At 42.2% G+C, this 17,075-nt stretch overlaps 1 protein-coding gene across 1 annotated transcript; it reads left to right on the top strand.

The window, feature by feature from the left end:
- Window positions 1-406: 406 nt before the first annotated feature.
- Window positions 407-16,643, top strand: LOC103805852 (putative ATP-dependent RNA helicase TDRD9; the record flags this gene model as incomplete). Its single annotated transcript, XM_009078514.1, has 14 exons — window positions 407-464; window positions 1,680-1,777; window positions 2,276-2,497; window positions 3,755-3,877; window positions 5,330-5,410; window positions 7,647-7,811; window positions 11,927-12,030; window positions 12,556-12,614; window positions 13,400-13,451; window positions 13,638-13,722; window positions 14,500-14,557; window positions 15,110-15,214; window positions 16,031-16,128; window positions 16,512-16,643. Coding segments are annotated over exons 1-14 (1,440 nt in total), but the record flags the coding sequence as incomplete, so codon positions are not given.
- Between the last annotated feature and the right edge of the window lie 432 nt (window positions 16,644-17,075).

The following is a 17,075-nucleotide window of genomic DNA, read 5'->3' as shown; positions in this document are numbered from 1 at the left end:
AGATGCTTTGCCTAAGTTGTCTGAGCTAACAGCTGCTGAAATGGGCTGTTCTCAGCCTTCCTTTGAGCAGCAAGGTTAGAACTGAGGGTATGGGGAGGATTAGCTTTTGGTAAGGTGCCTTGAAATGTTTGCTGAAATCCACCTGGAGGCCTGTCCAGCTAACTAGGCCTCTTAGGAGGAGGCAGCTAGTTTTCAGTCACTTGGGTATTAGGAAGTCTTTATTCTTCAGGGATGAATGTTTACATGGTTTAGGGTTTACAGCAGTGACAGGTTAGTGGTTGGTCTCGATCTTAGAGGTCTCCTTCAACCTTGATGGTTCTGTGTTGACCTTTGTAGGCTGAGCTCCAATAAAAGCTGCTGCACTTAATATTTTAAAACTGTAATTCAAGGAAGGGATATGATCATCATGGGTAATGTTGGGAAGAAGTATTTGCTCAGCTGGAAGGAGCAGTCAGAAGACTCAGGTGCTGGGATGTAGAAAAAATTGAGTGTAAATGAACATTTAGAGAGGAGTTGTGTGTTTTGATCATGGCTAGAAGCCTTTGGAAATGAGGGGCATCTACCCAATCTGCTTCTATGATTCTGATATTGTTTTGTGCCTTCAAAGTTTCAAGGTACTGAAACAGCATCTAGTTAGAAAAGAACCTTAAATAATTACTAAATTGTTGGCATGTGTGTAGTCTCTTGTTATTAATACTTATTAATCAAAATATTAACTAGTAACAGTGATCCTTATTAATAAAGATATTTTTCTCAGTCTCTTACCCCTGCTTCTCCCCACCCCCTTCCTGCTCTCTGTGTCATTGTCTGGAGCCTTAGTTGCTGCAGGAGCTGTTCCATGCAGGGATGCTGCTGCCTCCTCTCATCAGTGCTGTGCTCCCAGCTGTGTGTGATCCACTGGCTGACTCTCAGCAGACTGGAGAGTGACAGGGCTGGAACAGTCCTACGGCATTCTGAGTCTGAGCTGCCAAATCCCACCTAGGTGGGGAATAGCATAGAAGCTTCAGAAAATCCTGGTTCTTATTGCTGCCGACTTTGACGTGCAGATTCAGAAATATTCTGGCAGGAGAATGGAATAAAGAAGCCCTGGAAATGAGCACAGGATTTATAATGCTGATTTTATAGCTTGTACGTGTGTATGCTGTTAATGAGGCTATTGTCAAATGGTAATTTGTTCATCGTGCAGGTTTCAAGGTCTATTTGTAGGTATCAGCTCTATGGAGTGTGTGTTCTCTTTAAGGACATGACAATTGTCATAACTGATCAAGGATTTATCTAGACCAGAACCTGTGAGTCTAGCTGTGTTGAATCCAAATGCAGTCAAGAAATAACCTTCACAGCATGGAAATGAGAAGCTGATTTGCCCTGAGGGTTCAGAGTTGGTACCCCTTTTGTTGCCCCTTTCTTTGAGAATTGCTGTTCTACCTGCACGTGGTATCTTCTTTCAGAGTTTGGAACCATCAAGGTTGGAGGAGATCTCAGAGATCGAGTCCAACCATTTACTGTCACTGCTGTAACAGGAAACACAGAAAATCCCTTCAGTCTAGCAGTCTTGAAAAGTACTTGTTCTATTAGTACTCACAAGTATGTGATTCAGGTTTTATAAAGTTGGGTATGTAGATGTTCCTGCTGGTCCTTCTCTAGTGAAATAACTTGCTCTTGGTTATTTTCATGCCTAGATACTTCATTGTCTCAGTATGAATCAAGTGGTTCAACTTCTGCACTAGCAGCTGACCATGAGTATGTGGAAATGCCTGTAGCCAAACACAGGGAAAAGGTAATGTCCTTGTCCTTTCTCTCATGCAATAAAGCTGAAAATAACATTTTGATCTGAGTTTTGGAGTGGTTTTGTTTGGTTGTTGTTGTTTCTTAGAAGAAAGATTCTGTCCCTGTCATGAACATTGGACAAAACTTTCATTTGTTGTACAAAACTACTCTAGGTGGATTTTAGAACCTACTTCATTAACTTCAGAGTTCAAATTTTTTTTTTACAGTTCTGCCAAATTAAAACTAGTTGATTCATTCTGAGTTAGAAGTAGGTTCTTAGAGGGGGACACACTGCTGTAATACTTTCTGCCTGTAGGTATTCATGTACAGTATGTGTGTGCCCATGTTCTTTTCTAGGAGTCCAGTTACCTCTAGGAGGTGCTAGAAAAGATGGCACAATGTTTTACAGAGATGTGATGTGTGGCCTGGAAGCTGTTCATACTTCAAATCTGATATCTGCTTTGAGTTGCATTGTAGACTGAGTGTTTCCTTTGGCGAATTGTTTCAGATCCTGTCTCTTATCCAAAACAACTCCGTTGTGATTGTAGAAGGATGTACTGGCAGTGGGAAGAGCACACAGATTCCACAGTATGTTCTGGATTCCTGCATGCAGCAATCCATCTACTGCAACATTGCTGTGACCCAGCCCCGCAGGATCAGTGCCAGCAGCCTGGCCAGGTGGATCAGCAGGGAACGCTCCTGGACACTGGGTGGATTTGTAGGATACCAGGTACAAGAGCATTGCCATTTGTGTTTAAAATGGCATTCAAAAGTACTGTGTCTTTTTTTTTCTTGATTGTTTTTAAACACGTCCAGCAAGCTGAAGAAGTGTTGGAGAATCTGTTTTTCGAGTGGGATTGCAGTTTTCTGGCTGTGTCCTGGAATTAAATCAGCTTGTAAAGTTGGACAGCTATAAATGCCAGTGGGACTCCCACCAAAGTATTTGTCTGTGTTGGACACATTTGTGTTACTAATCACTGAAAGTGTTGCAGGAGAACTCTATCTTGTCGTTTTTCCTTTCAACTCACGGGTCACAGAGTGGGTCAGGTTGGAAGGGACCACAGTGGGTCATCTGGTCCCACTTCCCTACTCGAGCAGGGCCAGCCCAGAGCATGAGGCTCAGGAACTCCCTAATTAACATACTTGATCTGTTTGACTTCACTACATTTACCTGTCAGCTCTGTCAAAACTTTCATGCATTTATGGCCAGATTGTTTTGTGAATATCTTTCAACATGTTTCTTCTTAACATGTGAAAAATTTGAACTAGTTTTTCCTCTTGAATCCGTCTCCTCCTTTTGCTTTGCTCAACTCAACTTCAAGCTTGGTTCTGTCCCTCTCTTCATGAACTTGATTCTACTTTCCTTTCTTGACACAGGTCCTGGTGCTTTAATCAGCTCTTTGTACCCACAGTAATGGTTGTTTCCCTGTTAGACTGAGAGCAGCTTCTCTGGGTCCTGAGGCCAGTGGTGTTGTTCATAGAGAGTTGTTTGCTTCTGGAGTCCTTTGCCTGGAGGAATACATGTTGACTTCCCCTCCTCTATGTTCTTTTTCTTCTTGTTTGTTCCCTTCTTTCTTCCCCTCTGGTCTTGGTGGTATCTTACACCTCTTTGCTTTTCCTGTCCAGTAAACAAACTATATTTTGGCAAAATCTTTTCCTTGCTGTGTACATTAGTGCAAAGAATCATGTCTGTACCTTGGGAAGTCTTGGAAGAATTCTTCTCAGGATAAACCCCCCAGCAGGGAATTTTGTTACCTCATAAACTTAAGAGTTTAAAATTTTTTTTAACATTTCTGCCAAATTAAAACCAGTTAACTCTCATTCTGGGTTTTAAGGACACTTGTACAGAGGCTTTTACGAGTTTGAGTCAACTCTTTTGGTGGGTTTACACCATGTTTCACCTTTGGAGTTCTTTCAGATAATGTGTTTCTATAAACACAGTAAATACCTGCTTTCAGCTAATACCAATTTTTCTTACTGTTGTTAGGTGAGTTTAGAGAGAGTTTGCACCAAGGAGACAAGGCTGATGTACATGACAACTGGAGTTCTTCTTCAGAAAATAGTTTCTGCCAAAAGCCTAACTGAGTTCACCCACATTTTCATTGATGAGGTAAGTTGGTGGAAATAAGTTGGAATTTTATATTATGAGAACCTTCTTGTGTTGTCTCTCCTTACCACACAAGAGAGAGAGAGAGAGAAATGCAGACATTGCTTATCAAGATGCTTTGTCCAAGTTGTCTGAGCTAACAGCTGCTGAAATGGGCTGTTCTCAGCCTTCCTTTGAGCAGCAGGGTTAGAACTGAGGGTGTGGGGAGGATTAGCTTTTGGTCTTTATTCTTCAGGGATGAATGTTTACATGGTTTAGGGTTTACAGCAGTGACAGGTTAATGGTTGGACTTGATGATCTTAGAGGTCTTCTCCAGCCTTGATGGTCTGTGTTGACCTTTGTAGGCTGAGCTCCAATAAAAGCTGCTGCACTTGATATTTTTAAACTGTAATTCAAGGAAGAGATATGATCATCATGGGTAATGTTGGGAAGAAGTATTTGCTCAGCTGCAAGGAGCAGTCAGAAAACACAGATGCTGGGATGCATAAAAAATTGAGTGTAAATGAATGTTTTTGCGAGGAGTTGTGTGTTTTGATTATGGCTAGAAGCCTTTGGAAATGAGGGACATCTATCCAATTTGTTTAGCTTTTAGACATGCCGCTATAGTCCCTTGCTGGATCATTTGTGATCTTACCAGTACAACTGACTCATCCAGCGTCAGTTTCCCTTCAGCTGTGTTTGTCAGCTGCAGTAGAACCAGTAGCTAGAGCTCAGGATTGGTTTTCTAGTGATTTTTCTGCAACTTTCATGACTTCATAGAATCATAGGACAGCCAATTTGTTTAGCTTTTAGACATGCCGCTATAGTCCCTTGCTGGATCATTTGTGATCTTACCAGTACAACTGACTCATCCAGCGTCAGTTTCCCTTCAGCTGTGTTTGTCAGCTGCAGTAGAACCAGTAGCTAGAGCTCAGGATTGGTTTTCTAGTGATTTTTCTGCAACTTTCATGACTTCATAGAATCATAGGACAGTCAAAGTTGGAGGAGAGAGATGAGATCGCGTCCAACCATTAACCTGTCACTACTGGAACCCTTAAACCCTAAACCAGATCCTCCAGTGCCACATCCAGACACCTCTTCAATACTTCCAGGGATGGTGACTCCACCACCTCCCTGGGCAATATCCCAGTGCCTCAACACCCTCACAGGGAAAACATTTCTCCTCACATCCAATCTGACTCTGCCCTGGCTCAGCTCAAGGCCGTTCCCTCTAGAGAATGTGGCATACATGGCATATGATTTTCACAGAGGATGCTGTGATCATCTGAACAGTCTTGTTGGGATTTTAAAATGTGGTTAACAATCCTAGTCTCCACAATGTGTGATTTCTTCTATGAAAATGGATTGTTATTCCAAGTTACAAAGGTGAAGCTTGAAATTGAGTAGGAAAGTAAGAGATTGTCAAAAAGAAGAGCATCAGTTAGTGAAAATTAACTGGTGGGTAATGTCTTCCAGGTGCATGAACGAACAGAAGAAATGGATTTCTTGCTCTTGGTGACTCGTAAACTGTTACATACCAATTCCCAGTCTGTAAAGGTGGGTTCAAACTGAATTCTGCTACTTTCTCTTGCAAGAGCAAATTTTTGCAGATTTTTCATCTACAAATCACAGAACCAGTTAGGTTGGAAGGGACCACAGTGGTCATCTGGTCCAACCTTCCTACTCAGGAAGGGCCAGCCCAGAGCACATGGCTCAGGATTGTGCCCAGATGGCTACGGAATAACTCCAGTGATGGAGAATCCACAGCCTCTCTGGGCAATGTGTTCAGTGCTCAGTGACTGCACAGCAAAGAAGTTCTTCCTCATGTTCGGGTGGAACTTCCTTGGCATCAGTGTTTGCTGTTCTCTCTTGTTTTATTGGTTTCCCCCACTGAGCAGAGTCTGATCATCCTCTTGGCACTTCCCATTCATGGCCTTGAATCCATTCCTGAGGTCCCTCTCAGTGTCTCTTCTGGAGGCTGAACAGCCCCAACTCCCTCAGCCTTTCCTCATCCCTGAGGTGCTCCAGTCCCTTCAGCATCTTCCTTGCCCTGCCCTGGACCTGCTCCAGGAGCTCCATGTCCCTCTGGTGCTGAGTAGCCCAGAACTGGCTAGAGTAGTCCATATTTTAAAGATTTTACCTCAAATTATTATTACTATGTTATTCTTTTGTACTAAAATATTTGGTGTGTCACTCCTTAGAAGGAAGGAGGCTAAAGGGCATTTTTTTCCTGGCTGCTATAATGTGTTCTGAGAGACTTCTTTCTTTCCCCTTCATGTTCAAATGCATTAGTTTTAAAGCCTGCTTAAGGCTAAAAAATGCAAGATGGGTATTTGACTAGAATTACCTATTGGATATTGAGGACAGTGCTTATCCTTGGTTACTGTGGTAGTATTAACTCTTGAGAACACTTAGCTTTTACTATCTGAGTGAGATCACATATTTTGAAAAAGAGCAATTGGATTGTTGTTTCTGGGCAGAACTGGTATTAAGAAATGACTGAGATTATTCTCTGTGTGTTAGGCTGTTGTGCTTTGTACTAAAGCAGAGTTTACAGACATTTAGGATGACGATTAGTCTTTGGGGCCTCAAAGTAACAAACTCTGGAATTGTAAGAACTTAAATACAAGTGATGGAGTTAGACTAACATATATTTTTGTGCAGCTGTTTGGGACTGCAGATATTTTGTGAGACTGTGTCTCTTCAGCACTTCAGTTATTGCCTAGTTAATGTGAGTTTTCCTGTTCAGGAGTCTAAGTTGGCTATTTTTGTTGGCCTTGGAAGTGAATCTATGATCTGTGCAATCCATCACACTGATTCCAACTTGGATAGCTTGGTGTTTAGATCTCCCAAACCTGTTGGAGCTGAGCACAGTGGGACAATGCCCATCTTGTTAGCTTGCCCTTTCTCACTTTGTAAGGGAGATGCTCTTCTGTTTCAGGGCATTTCTGGTTTGGGTGTTGATATCTGGGCTGCATCCAAAGGAGTGTTGTGGGCAGCAGGTCAAAAGAGGTGATTCTTCCCCTCTAGTCTGCTCTGGTGAGACCCACCTGGAATACTGCACACAGTTCTGGTGTCTTCAGCGTAAGAAAGACATGGAACTGTTGGAGCAAGTCCAGAGGAGATCATGAAATTGCTAAGAGCACAGGAGCATCTCCCCTGTGAGGACAGGCTGAGGGAGTTGGGGCTGTCGAGCCTGGAGAAGGGCCTACAAGGAGCTGGAGAGGGACTCTGTGTTAGGAACTGCAGTGACAGGAGAAGGGGTAATGGGTTCAGACTAAAGGAGGGAGAGTCTAGGTTAGATGTGAAAAAGAAGTTTTTCCCTGTTCTGGTGGTGAGACACTGTCCCAGGTTGCCCAGGGAGGCTGTGGCTGCCCCAACCCTGGCAGTGTTCACAGCCAGGTTGGCTGAGCCTTGAGCAACCTGCTCTGGTGGGAGGTGTCCCTGCCCAGGGCAGGGGTTGGGACTGGGTGGTCTCTAAGCTCCATTCCAACCCCTGAATTCTATGGTTCTATGATCTTTATCAAGAGCACTATATGTTTTCAGCTGAACTTTCACCACATTGTCTGCCTTAGACATCTAACCTGAGCCACCCTCTTAGAGGTGCTTCTTTTTCTCCAAATGCTAGCTAGGGAATTTTAAGCATTTTGATTGTCTTAAGTGTCCCTGAGTTACACACCAGTAGTAACCAAAATGAGACCATTTTAGCATAGAGAGTAAGTGGAGATTCCAGCACAGCATGACAGTTTGTATTAAAATTGATGTTTTACATTGGCTGTGCATTTTTTAACAGGTAATACTGATGTCTGCTTCCATCAACTGTAAAGAGTTTGCTGATTACTTCACACTTCCAACTCCTATGGGTCTGAATCCAGCCTGTGTTTTCAAGGTGGAAGGCAAACCTTTTCCAATTGAAGAGTATTACCTTGATGATTTGAAGGGCATCGTTGGTTTCACGGTATTGTAAAAATCATTCTGTGTCTTTGGGCATAATAGGGGAAGAATTGGAGTGGTCAGTTGAAAACTGTGTAAGAAAAACTGCAAATAACCAATTTTACATGACAGCTCTAGGTAAGAGTTAATATGTGGTGATAAAACAGGAGTCTTCTTGCCAGCACAGCCAGGCTAAAATACAAGGCTGTCAGCTGTTGAAGTTCTAATGCAGGCAAAAAAACCTAACTTAAGTGCTTAGAGCAGTTGGCCCATCAGTTTTTGTACATTAGTATGGTAGCTCAGGTAGGTAATATGGAGGAGGTTATGTGATACGTGGGGGTCTGTACAGGATTTTTTGATGGTGACAACAAAAACAGAACTGATCAAATCAGAAATTTGCTTCAGTCAAGTTGGATTTGTCAGAGCTGCACTTGGAGCTAGATGTCATCTCTCACACCTTTCCCTCAGAGACCACAAACAACAGGAGCTGCTTTCAGTGCTTTGGCCTTTGTACTTTTTATTTTTTCTGTGTGTGTTTTTTTTCTTTGTTTTTTTTGGTAAACTTGTCATCTGATTCTGTATCTTGTGTTGTCCTATTTTATGGCCATTCTGTTGTTCAGTAGGATGAGGAGAGTATATTTGTCCAAGAAGTTACTTGTGCCTTAGGACAACAATAAAACCACAGAAGTGCTCTTGATTTATTTTTTTTTTTATATGTGTGAAAAAAAAAAAGATGAAAAAAACAAACTACAAGGCACTGATGCTTGGCCTTGCATCTTGTTTCTTGTAGTGCTCTGTGAAGTTTTTCCTGATTAGTACTTAAAAGACACTTAAAAAGTGAAGGGTCTAAGATGATTGGTGTGCTGTCCTAATAAAATGAGAGTGGAGTGTGAGTGTTGAGGCATTTGATGAGTTAACAGCGCCATATGGAAGCAGAGGCACACATCTTTTATCATGCCAAAGTCAGAATCAGTGAGATAACTGCCTGAGGTAGAGGCTTTAGTTGTTGATGTATTGTCACCTCTAAAAGCCAGGAAACTCCACTTAAAGGAACAGAGAAGTTAAAAGTCAATACAGTCTTTGCTTGTTAGCTAAACAGCATTTTTATATCATGATTTTAAAACTAATAGCTGTAAACTCAGATTCCATAAATCTTAACTCACTCCTTAAAGCATTTCAGTTGAACTCAGCTGAGTCCTGTGTAACCATCTCTTTGCTGTGTGAACCTTTGTCCCTGCTCAAAAATGGTAAAAACCCAACAAAAATAATTGGCTGTTACTGTATAGACACTGAATTCTTTTATGAATCCTGCAGAGCTCTTGGCTTTCATACATCACTTATTCCTACATAGAATAATGCTTTAAAACTACACTTGAAAATACACATTTTTGTTGGGCAGTTCTGATGGGAGTAATTGGGGAGTTCACTGATATCAGTTGTGATTTGGAAGATAAATAAAAATGCCAGTCATTATTTTTGTCTCCTGTACATGCCTATGTGCAGTAAATCCTTTGTTTTGGCTAGACAGACATCTAGCTGAATCAAAGATTAACTTTCCACTTGGATGGCTTCATTTGCAGGGAAGGACGAAAACAAGAGGGAAGGAAGGGAGAAACAGCCAGTGCAGCACTGGCTCTCCCTTGCCCAGATTTGGGGCCATTTATAGGTGCTACTGGTCAGTTTTTGAGCATAGGCTTATAAAATTGGTTTCTTTTCCTTTTGGCATAATGTCTTTGTAAGCGTGTTGATCCAGGTGTTTAACAGGGTCATGATTTTGTCATCTCAGCAACCTCCAAGCCCCAAGGAATCAGCACAACACAGGTGTGATGGGAAGTGCATGAAGGCTCTGTCTGTAGGCAGTTAGAGCTACTTGTGTAAATGCTTAACCTGGTGTTAGGAATAGCATGGGAGATACCAAACGCAAATTAATTCTGTGGTTAATTCTGTGAGCAGATTTAAAAAAGCAAAGCTAAGTACACAAATGGAAACCCTTTTTGGCTTGCAACTCTGAGAACTCCTTCATGGCCCTGGAACTGGAGTCAGAGCCCTGATGGAAGGTAGTGAACTGCTGTCAGAAACCATCGTGGTTATGTTGTATGACTTCAGTCAGGTCTGACTGGGCTTTTGGGTTTGCTATTTGTCACGTTGTTACCTTTCATTAGGAGTGATGTGAAAACCTTGTCATGTTAAGGAATACTAAAGGTACAATCAGGAACAAAATTGGAAAGACAAATTTGACAGTTCTTTAAGCAGGGATAATATAAACCCAAAAGTCTTTTGTTGGAGCAGTCCAGGAAAGATAAATTACTTAGGTTTTCTCATTTATTTGAGGTGTAGGAGGGAAATATTACTTCTCAAAAATACTTGAATGTGTTCTGTGGTTTGTGTGAAGAGAAGACTGAGGACAGAGCTCATGGCTGGATACAACTACCTCGGGGAAGGAAGTGCAGGGACAGCACTGACCTCTTCTCTCTGGGACCAGGGACAGGACCCAGGGAATGGGCTGAAGTTGTGTCAGGGGAGGGTTAGGCTGGAGATTAGCAACTGGTTCCTCTTTCCCCCGAGGGGTTTGGGCACTGAACAGCTCCCCAGGGCAGTGTCACAGCCCCAAGGCTGACAGAGCTCCAGAGGTGTTTGGCCAATGCTCTCAGGCACAGGGTGTGATTGTCAGGGATGTCTGTGCAGGGCAGGAGTTGGACTGATGATCCTCAAGGTTCTCTTCAAACTCTCAATATTCTGTGCTTCTCTGATTCTTGTGGACTAATGAAGCTTCACTGGAAAAGTGTTACCGTAGCTGGTGTAAAATGCAGTTAAGAAGCTCTGGGACTGACAGAGCTGTACACCTGAAAAGTCTACTTGGCTAGTTGATTTCAAGGTGGTCAGAGAAGTGGAAAGAATATTGTACATTCCTTACAGATGACTCTTTTTGATCAAGAATCATTAAGGAAAAGACCTCTGAGGTTGAGTCCAGCCTATGACCTGACACCACCATGGCAATAAGTGCCACATCCAGTCTTAAACATCTCCAGGGACTCCACTACTTCCTTAGGCAGCGCATTCCAGTGTCTAATCATCCTCTCTGTGAAAGACTGTTTAACCTAAACTTTCCCTGGCACAGCTTAACATTATGTCCTCTCATCCTGTCACTTCTTACCTGGGAGAAGATCCCCCAGTCCATGCCAGAAGAATGTAGGATAATTTTCTCAGGTCTTTCTGCAAACTCCAAGGTGACCCAAGGTTGCATGGAAGGGTTGGAAAGCTGAGGACTGAGGTTGCAGTAGTAAAAGCTGATACAAACCAGTGTTAGCAGCAGTGATTTTGCAGTTCTGCCGTGAGCTCTTTCAGAAACTGGGAGAAGAATAACTACTTGAATTTTATTAGTTCAGGTAGTTCAGTTTTCTGTGATTTTTAGCTCTCTGCAAGGCTTAGTCCAGTAAAGAGTTTGCACCAGTGAGGAGAAACCCTGAGAATGAAAGGTGAGCCATTATCATTTTCCCTGCAAGGGAAAAATGTGTAATATGGACCTTTTTCCAGAGCATGTCTAGTTCATTAAGCATTTTATTTTAAAACTGAGGAGTGATTTAAGTTACTGTCTTTGCTCTGAGGGTTTGATGCCTTGTGTTTTTAAATACTAAAGCCTTGGGGTTGCCACAGAATGCTGGAAGACAGTGTAGACAGGATTGTCATGGTTCTGTTGTGTGCGACAGAACAGTAATTCTTGGACAGGGTATGACCTAAAGCACAAGGGCAATTTAATGCAAAGACAGTTTAAGTGAGAGAGGTACATGATTTGTGTACAGTCAGGTAGAGACCTGCATTTTAGTCTGGCACAAGTTCCTCTCCTTGTCATGCTCTTCCCATGGGTTGTGATTAGTCTCATGTGGGTAAGGAGTATGTCCTGCAAATGAATGGAGTGTGACCCAGTGCTGGTAAACATCAGAAGTATTTCTCCAGCACTGGAGGGGCAACATGCTTGAAAAATGTCCCTTTAGAAGGCAATGAATGCAGCAGGTCAAGTTACTCCTTTGTCCAGGTTTCTGTGCTGGATGACTGAATTGCAAAACACTTGACAAGCTGAAATACATACCTGAGCCTCTTAGCCTGTTCCAGTGTGTTAACCTCAGTCTCTTCTCCAAACAGCTTCCTTCTCAAAGCTTTGAGCAACCAGTGATAGAAGAGAAGCTGTATGAAGTGGCAGTGTCTTTGATTCAGTTGTTTGATGACTTCGAGATGAAGAGCAGTAGGTAAGATACAGCTCAGGCTGTGGGGAAATAAGACACTAATTAAGCAACAGCAGCAGCCCATGTAGTACAGTTATCAGTGGTAACTTCATTTTCTATGTACCTCTGCTTTTATTTTGTGTCTCAGTTTCATTTCTCCCCCGTGTTCTTGATGTGCACTTGGTGCACTGAGTGTGAGTGACCATTCGAGCGAGATGTGTCACATGGAAACTCTACTTTGCGGTAGTCTGCTATGTTTTGATTGTAAGATCTTTGGTAACCCAATTCTGCCTAATTTCATTGCTGAAGAAGATTGTTTCTCTTTTGACATAGCTTTGAAGACAAAGTGAAACCTAGTGAAACTCAAACGAAACCGATGTTCATACACTTTGTCAGAAGACATAGTTGCAAACAGTGGTTTGAATTTCCTTTTCTTCAGGAAGTTTAAATAATGCATGTTACATAAAAAGTGTACAGTTCTGCTTGTTCTTTCAGAATAATGAAGTAGACTGAGGTAATAAAACTAATCAAACTGCATGTTCTTGTTAGGGAGAAAACCAGCCTGAGTGACACACCAGAACATGGCAGTGTGCTGGTGTTTTTGCCAGGTGAGTGCACATCTTAATAGCTTTTTTTTTTTTTTCTTATTTGTCATCTAATGAGTTTTCTTCTCAGAATCACAGAATCAGTCAGGCTGGAAGGGACCACAGTGAGACATCCCAGAGCACATGGCTCAGGGTTGTGTCCAGATGGTTCTTGAATACCTCCAGTGATGGAGAATCCACGACCTCTCTGGGCAGTGTGTTCAGTGCTCAGTGACTGCACAGGAAAGTTCTTGCTCGTGTTCAACTGGAACTTCCTGAGCATCAGTTTTTGGTGTTCCCTCTTGTTCTATTGGTTTCCCCCACTGAGCAGAGTCTGATCATCCTCTTGGCACTTCCCATTCATGGCCTTGAATCCATTCCTGAGGTCCCTCTCAGTGTCTCTTCTGGAGGCTGAACAGCCCCAACTCCCTCAGCCTTTCCTCATCCCTGAGGTGCTCCAGTCCCTTCAGCATCTTCCTTGCCCTCCCCTGGATGCTGTGGTCCCTTCCAATCTGACTGGTTCTGTGATTCTGTGACACCAGGGTTAATATGAGCCACTGTCAGATGATCTTTATATCTGCTGTTGCAATTTCACTTTAGTGAGTGTAAAACCAATACAAAATGGCTCTTGAAAAATTGACTCAGTGTTTAAGTGACTCATTATTACACTTGCTGTCCAACTCTTGTGCTGCTTTTTTCTATGGTGAAAAGGTGCTAATAGTGAAAGTCAATTAAGAATTGAGATAGATGTTTTAGACCTGTGAATGATGGCTAAAATGAAAACAAACTCTTGATGACTTTTTTTCTAGGTCTGAATGACATAAAATGTATGTACACTCATCTCTCAGATAAGTTTAAAAGGTAAGTTAAACTTTCATCTCTATGAGTTCTAAGTCATAGAACCATCAAGGTTGGAGGAGATCTCTAAGATCATGAAGTCCAACCATTTGTGCATAGTGCAATGTACATAATAGGATTTGGCACAGAGGTGAAATTTACTTTGCTATTCATGCATCAGGAAATATTTCACCAAGGTATTTTCTTTAGGTGGCAAGTGTACCCACTTCACTCCTGTGTGACATTAGAGGAGCAAAATAGAGTGTTTTCAGCAACACTTCCTGGCTACAGAAAAGTAAGTATTGTTCAATCATTACTTCTTTAAAGCAAGTGAAACCTTTTTGCTAGAGTAATAGCAAATAGTAAAGTATATAAATAATACTGCTCAAACTCAAACCATTTGATAGTCATAAATCCATCAGGGTTGGGGGAGACCTCTAAGGTCATCAGGTCCAACCATTAACCTGTCACTGCTGGATCCCCTAAATCCTAAACCAGATCCTCCAGTGTCAGATCCAGACACCTCTTCAACACTTCCAGAGATGGTGACTCCACCACCTCCCTGGGCAATATCCCAGTGCCTCAACACCACAGCAGGGAAAACATTTCTCCTCACATCCAGTCTGTACCCCACATTTTGGCTGGACTTGTGGTTTTCTTCACCTGTCATCACCCATAGAGTATTACTGCTAATTGTGTGATGTTTTGATATGGCAGAGCCATAAGGGAATATTCCCATTCTCCCTCTACATTGTGCTAGGCTGTACTACTTTATTATGCTTTTCTGATCTTAGAACAAGAAAAATACAAGTTTTCTTGTATTGCCTTTTTTTAATATGCAGAGCAAAAATGCTATGAATCATATAATCACAAAATCGTAGAATCAACCTCCAAGATTATCAAGTCCAACCCTACTGTGGTTACTAGACCATGGCACTAAGTGTCACATCTAGTTGCCATTATGTTGAGATTTCTTCATAGCAAGTTGGATTTTTCATGTAGAATAACTAATGTGAATAATTTTTTTTTTTTTTAATGTATTCACTGTTCATTGTTTTGCTTCAAACCTCAGGTGATTCTGGCTACCAACATAGCTGAGAGCTCTGTAACAGTTCCTGATGTCAAGTATGGTAAGTTATCCAAAAACTGTGTACACTGTATTTGTGCTAGGTTAAGTCTCCACAACATGTCAGTGGTTTCCAAAGCTTTGCTGGTGGGGTTTAATTTTGACACTTGTTCAATTCCTTCCTGCACAACAGAGAAGTCTGAGTATGTGAACAAATAGAGCTACTGGGCAGGTTGGTTTTAAACTGCACTGGGGGAGGTGATTTGCAATGCAGTAACAAGCAGAGCCAGAATTCATGTCACAAATAACTGAAGCTCTTTAATCACATTGTGACTATATTTTGAACTAACTGCATCAGTTTAAGCCAATTCTAAAGGCAGAAATGATTGGCTTTTAATGCTTGTCATCTGCACTAACTGTGTATTATACTCCTGTTCAAATCTGTTAGCAGTTCTGTCAGCACTCAGAGGATCCTGGGTCTGGTGGTTCATCCATCTGGTGTTCAGGTCACTGAAACTTTCCTTTCCTGATTATACCAAGTCAACCAGTATTTCTTTCCACTGCCATGAGGATAAATTGTTTCATAACAACACTGTATTTTTTCCCTTAATTGCAGTGATAGATTTCTGCTTGGTCAGAAATTTGGTTTGTGATAAGGAGACTAATTACCTAAGTTTGAGACTTGGCTGGGCATCTAAAGTGAGCTGTAACCAAAGAAAAGGTAAGATGGCAATACTTAATGGAAAGGAATTTTAGAAGCTGACCTTCATTCCAGGATTCTAGCAGCCCTCTTGGCCACCAGAGCACTCTGTTGGCTCATGGACATTGTTCACCCCACCAGGACCCCCAGGTCCTTCCCACAGACCTGCTCTCCAGCAGGTCAGTGCCAACCTGTGCTGGTGCTTGGGTTTATTCCTCCCCAGGGGCAGGACCTGCACTTGCCCTGGTTGAATCCCAGTTGGTTCTTCTCCATCCCTCCAATCTGTCGAGGTCCCTCTGAGGGGCAGCACAGCCCTCTGAGGAGTCACCACTCCTCACAGTTCTGTATCATCAGGAACTTGCTGAGAAAGCAACTCTGTGCCCTCAGCCAAGTCACTGATGAATAAGTTGAGCAAAACTTGGCCCAGGATGGACCCTGGGGGACACCACTAGTGAAATCATTGTGTTTGCTGTAAATAGCAGATCATAAAGATGTTTTGCTGTTTATCATCATGTCTTAAAAGCTGTTTATATAGAAGTTGTGTTCTGGCTGTAGAGTCAAATAGGAACTGTCTGTTCAGCTGGAAAAGATGAATGCTGATTCGAGGGCAGTTATGTGAAAGAGGCATTTAAGTGAGATACTTGCGTAACTCTTCTGTTAGTTACTGCGGCTGTGAAAGCAAAATGTTTTCATCTACCTTTATGTCCCCACTGGCCCTGTCTGCTGCAAAAGAGCAAAACACTGGTCAGCCTGCAGCATCAGCTGCCCACAGGGCTTGGAGGGAGATGGGTTTGGAAACAACGTGGGCATTTTGGTGATTTGTTCTTTCCTGCGAAGGTCGTGCTGGACGTGTTTCCAAAGGGTATTGCTACAGGCTTGTGCACAAGTTCTTCTGGACAAACTTTATTCCAGAGGAGTCAGAACCTGAAATACTGGTAAGACTTTTGGTTGTAGGGTTAGGAACATGAAGGTTTCTTTTATGTATGTGGTCATAGCAGTGACAAAAAAAACCCCAAGTTTTGCTTTACTTTTCCTGAAGGCAGTGTACAATTTGAGTAGCTGCTACTAAGTGTAACACTGACTAGAATTCCACTTGATAACTAATTGACAAAGCCCATCTCACATAGTTTCCTTATGGAAGGAAATGCAGTAAAGTCCATGTGGAGAAGAAATGAGCAATCTGCTCAAAAGAAGAATAGCCTTAGTTATATAAACTTAATTTTGGGGTTTACTGATTGGTAAGCTTATTGTTCATAGAAAACAGTGTGTCACACTTCTCATGAGAGAGAGAGTAACCACAATGTTGTCTTCCCTTCAGTGCTGTCCACTGGGAGCTACAGTCTTACAAATCAAGAAGCTTGATATGGGGGAACCCAAGGCTTTGCTGGCAACAGCTCTTTCTCCACCCAACTTAGGTGACATTGAACGTACCATAGTTCAGCTGAAAGAGGTAGGCTTCCTTTTTGATGTTGTTCAGACCGAGGTGATGTACTGTAGGAGTGATGTTCTTGGTATTTAAAGCAGTAGTAGCCTTAACTGGAATCTCAAACAGGACCTGTGTCTAGAGAATATCTTCTCACATTTTCCTCTTGTTTGGTTACCAGTCTCTTGAGCATCATTTCTGTAGTTACTTCATGACATCAGGGAGTGATGATGCTGTTTGAGGATTAGCATTTGTGGTGAGAAAGAATAGGAAAAAGAAAATAAGATAACTTGAACTCTGGAAGTGAAATTGCTTGAGTATGCAATAAATCACACTCTTGCACCTAATAATGGGTAGGCTCAGCCTGAAGATCTTCTGACCTGTACAAGGAATTTGGTGGTAGTGCTTTTCAGTTATGAAGTTAATAACATGACAACCCCATGCAGTGCTCCAGGCTGG

This window comes from Acanthisitta chloris, unplaced genomic scaffold (genome assembly GCF_000695815.1).
Source record: "Acanthisitta chloris isolate BGI_N310 unplaced genomic scaffold, ASM69581v1 scaffold19527, whole genome shotgun sequence".
Taxonomy (NCBI): Eukaryota; Metazoa; Chordata; class Aves; order Passeriformes; family Acanthisittidae; genus Acanthisitta; species Acanthisitta chloris.
The sequence above is the reverse complement of the archived record's forward strand: the minus strand, read 5'-3'. Positions and strand labels throughout refer to the sequence as shown.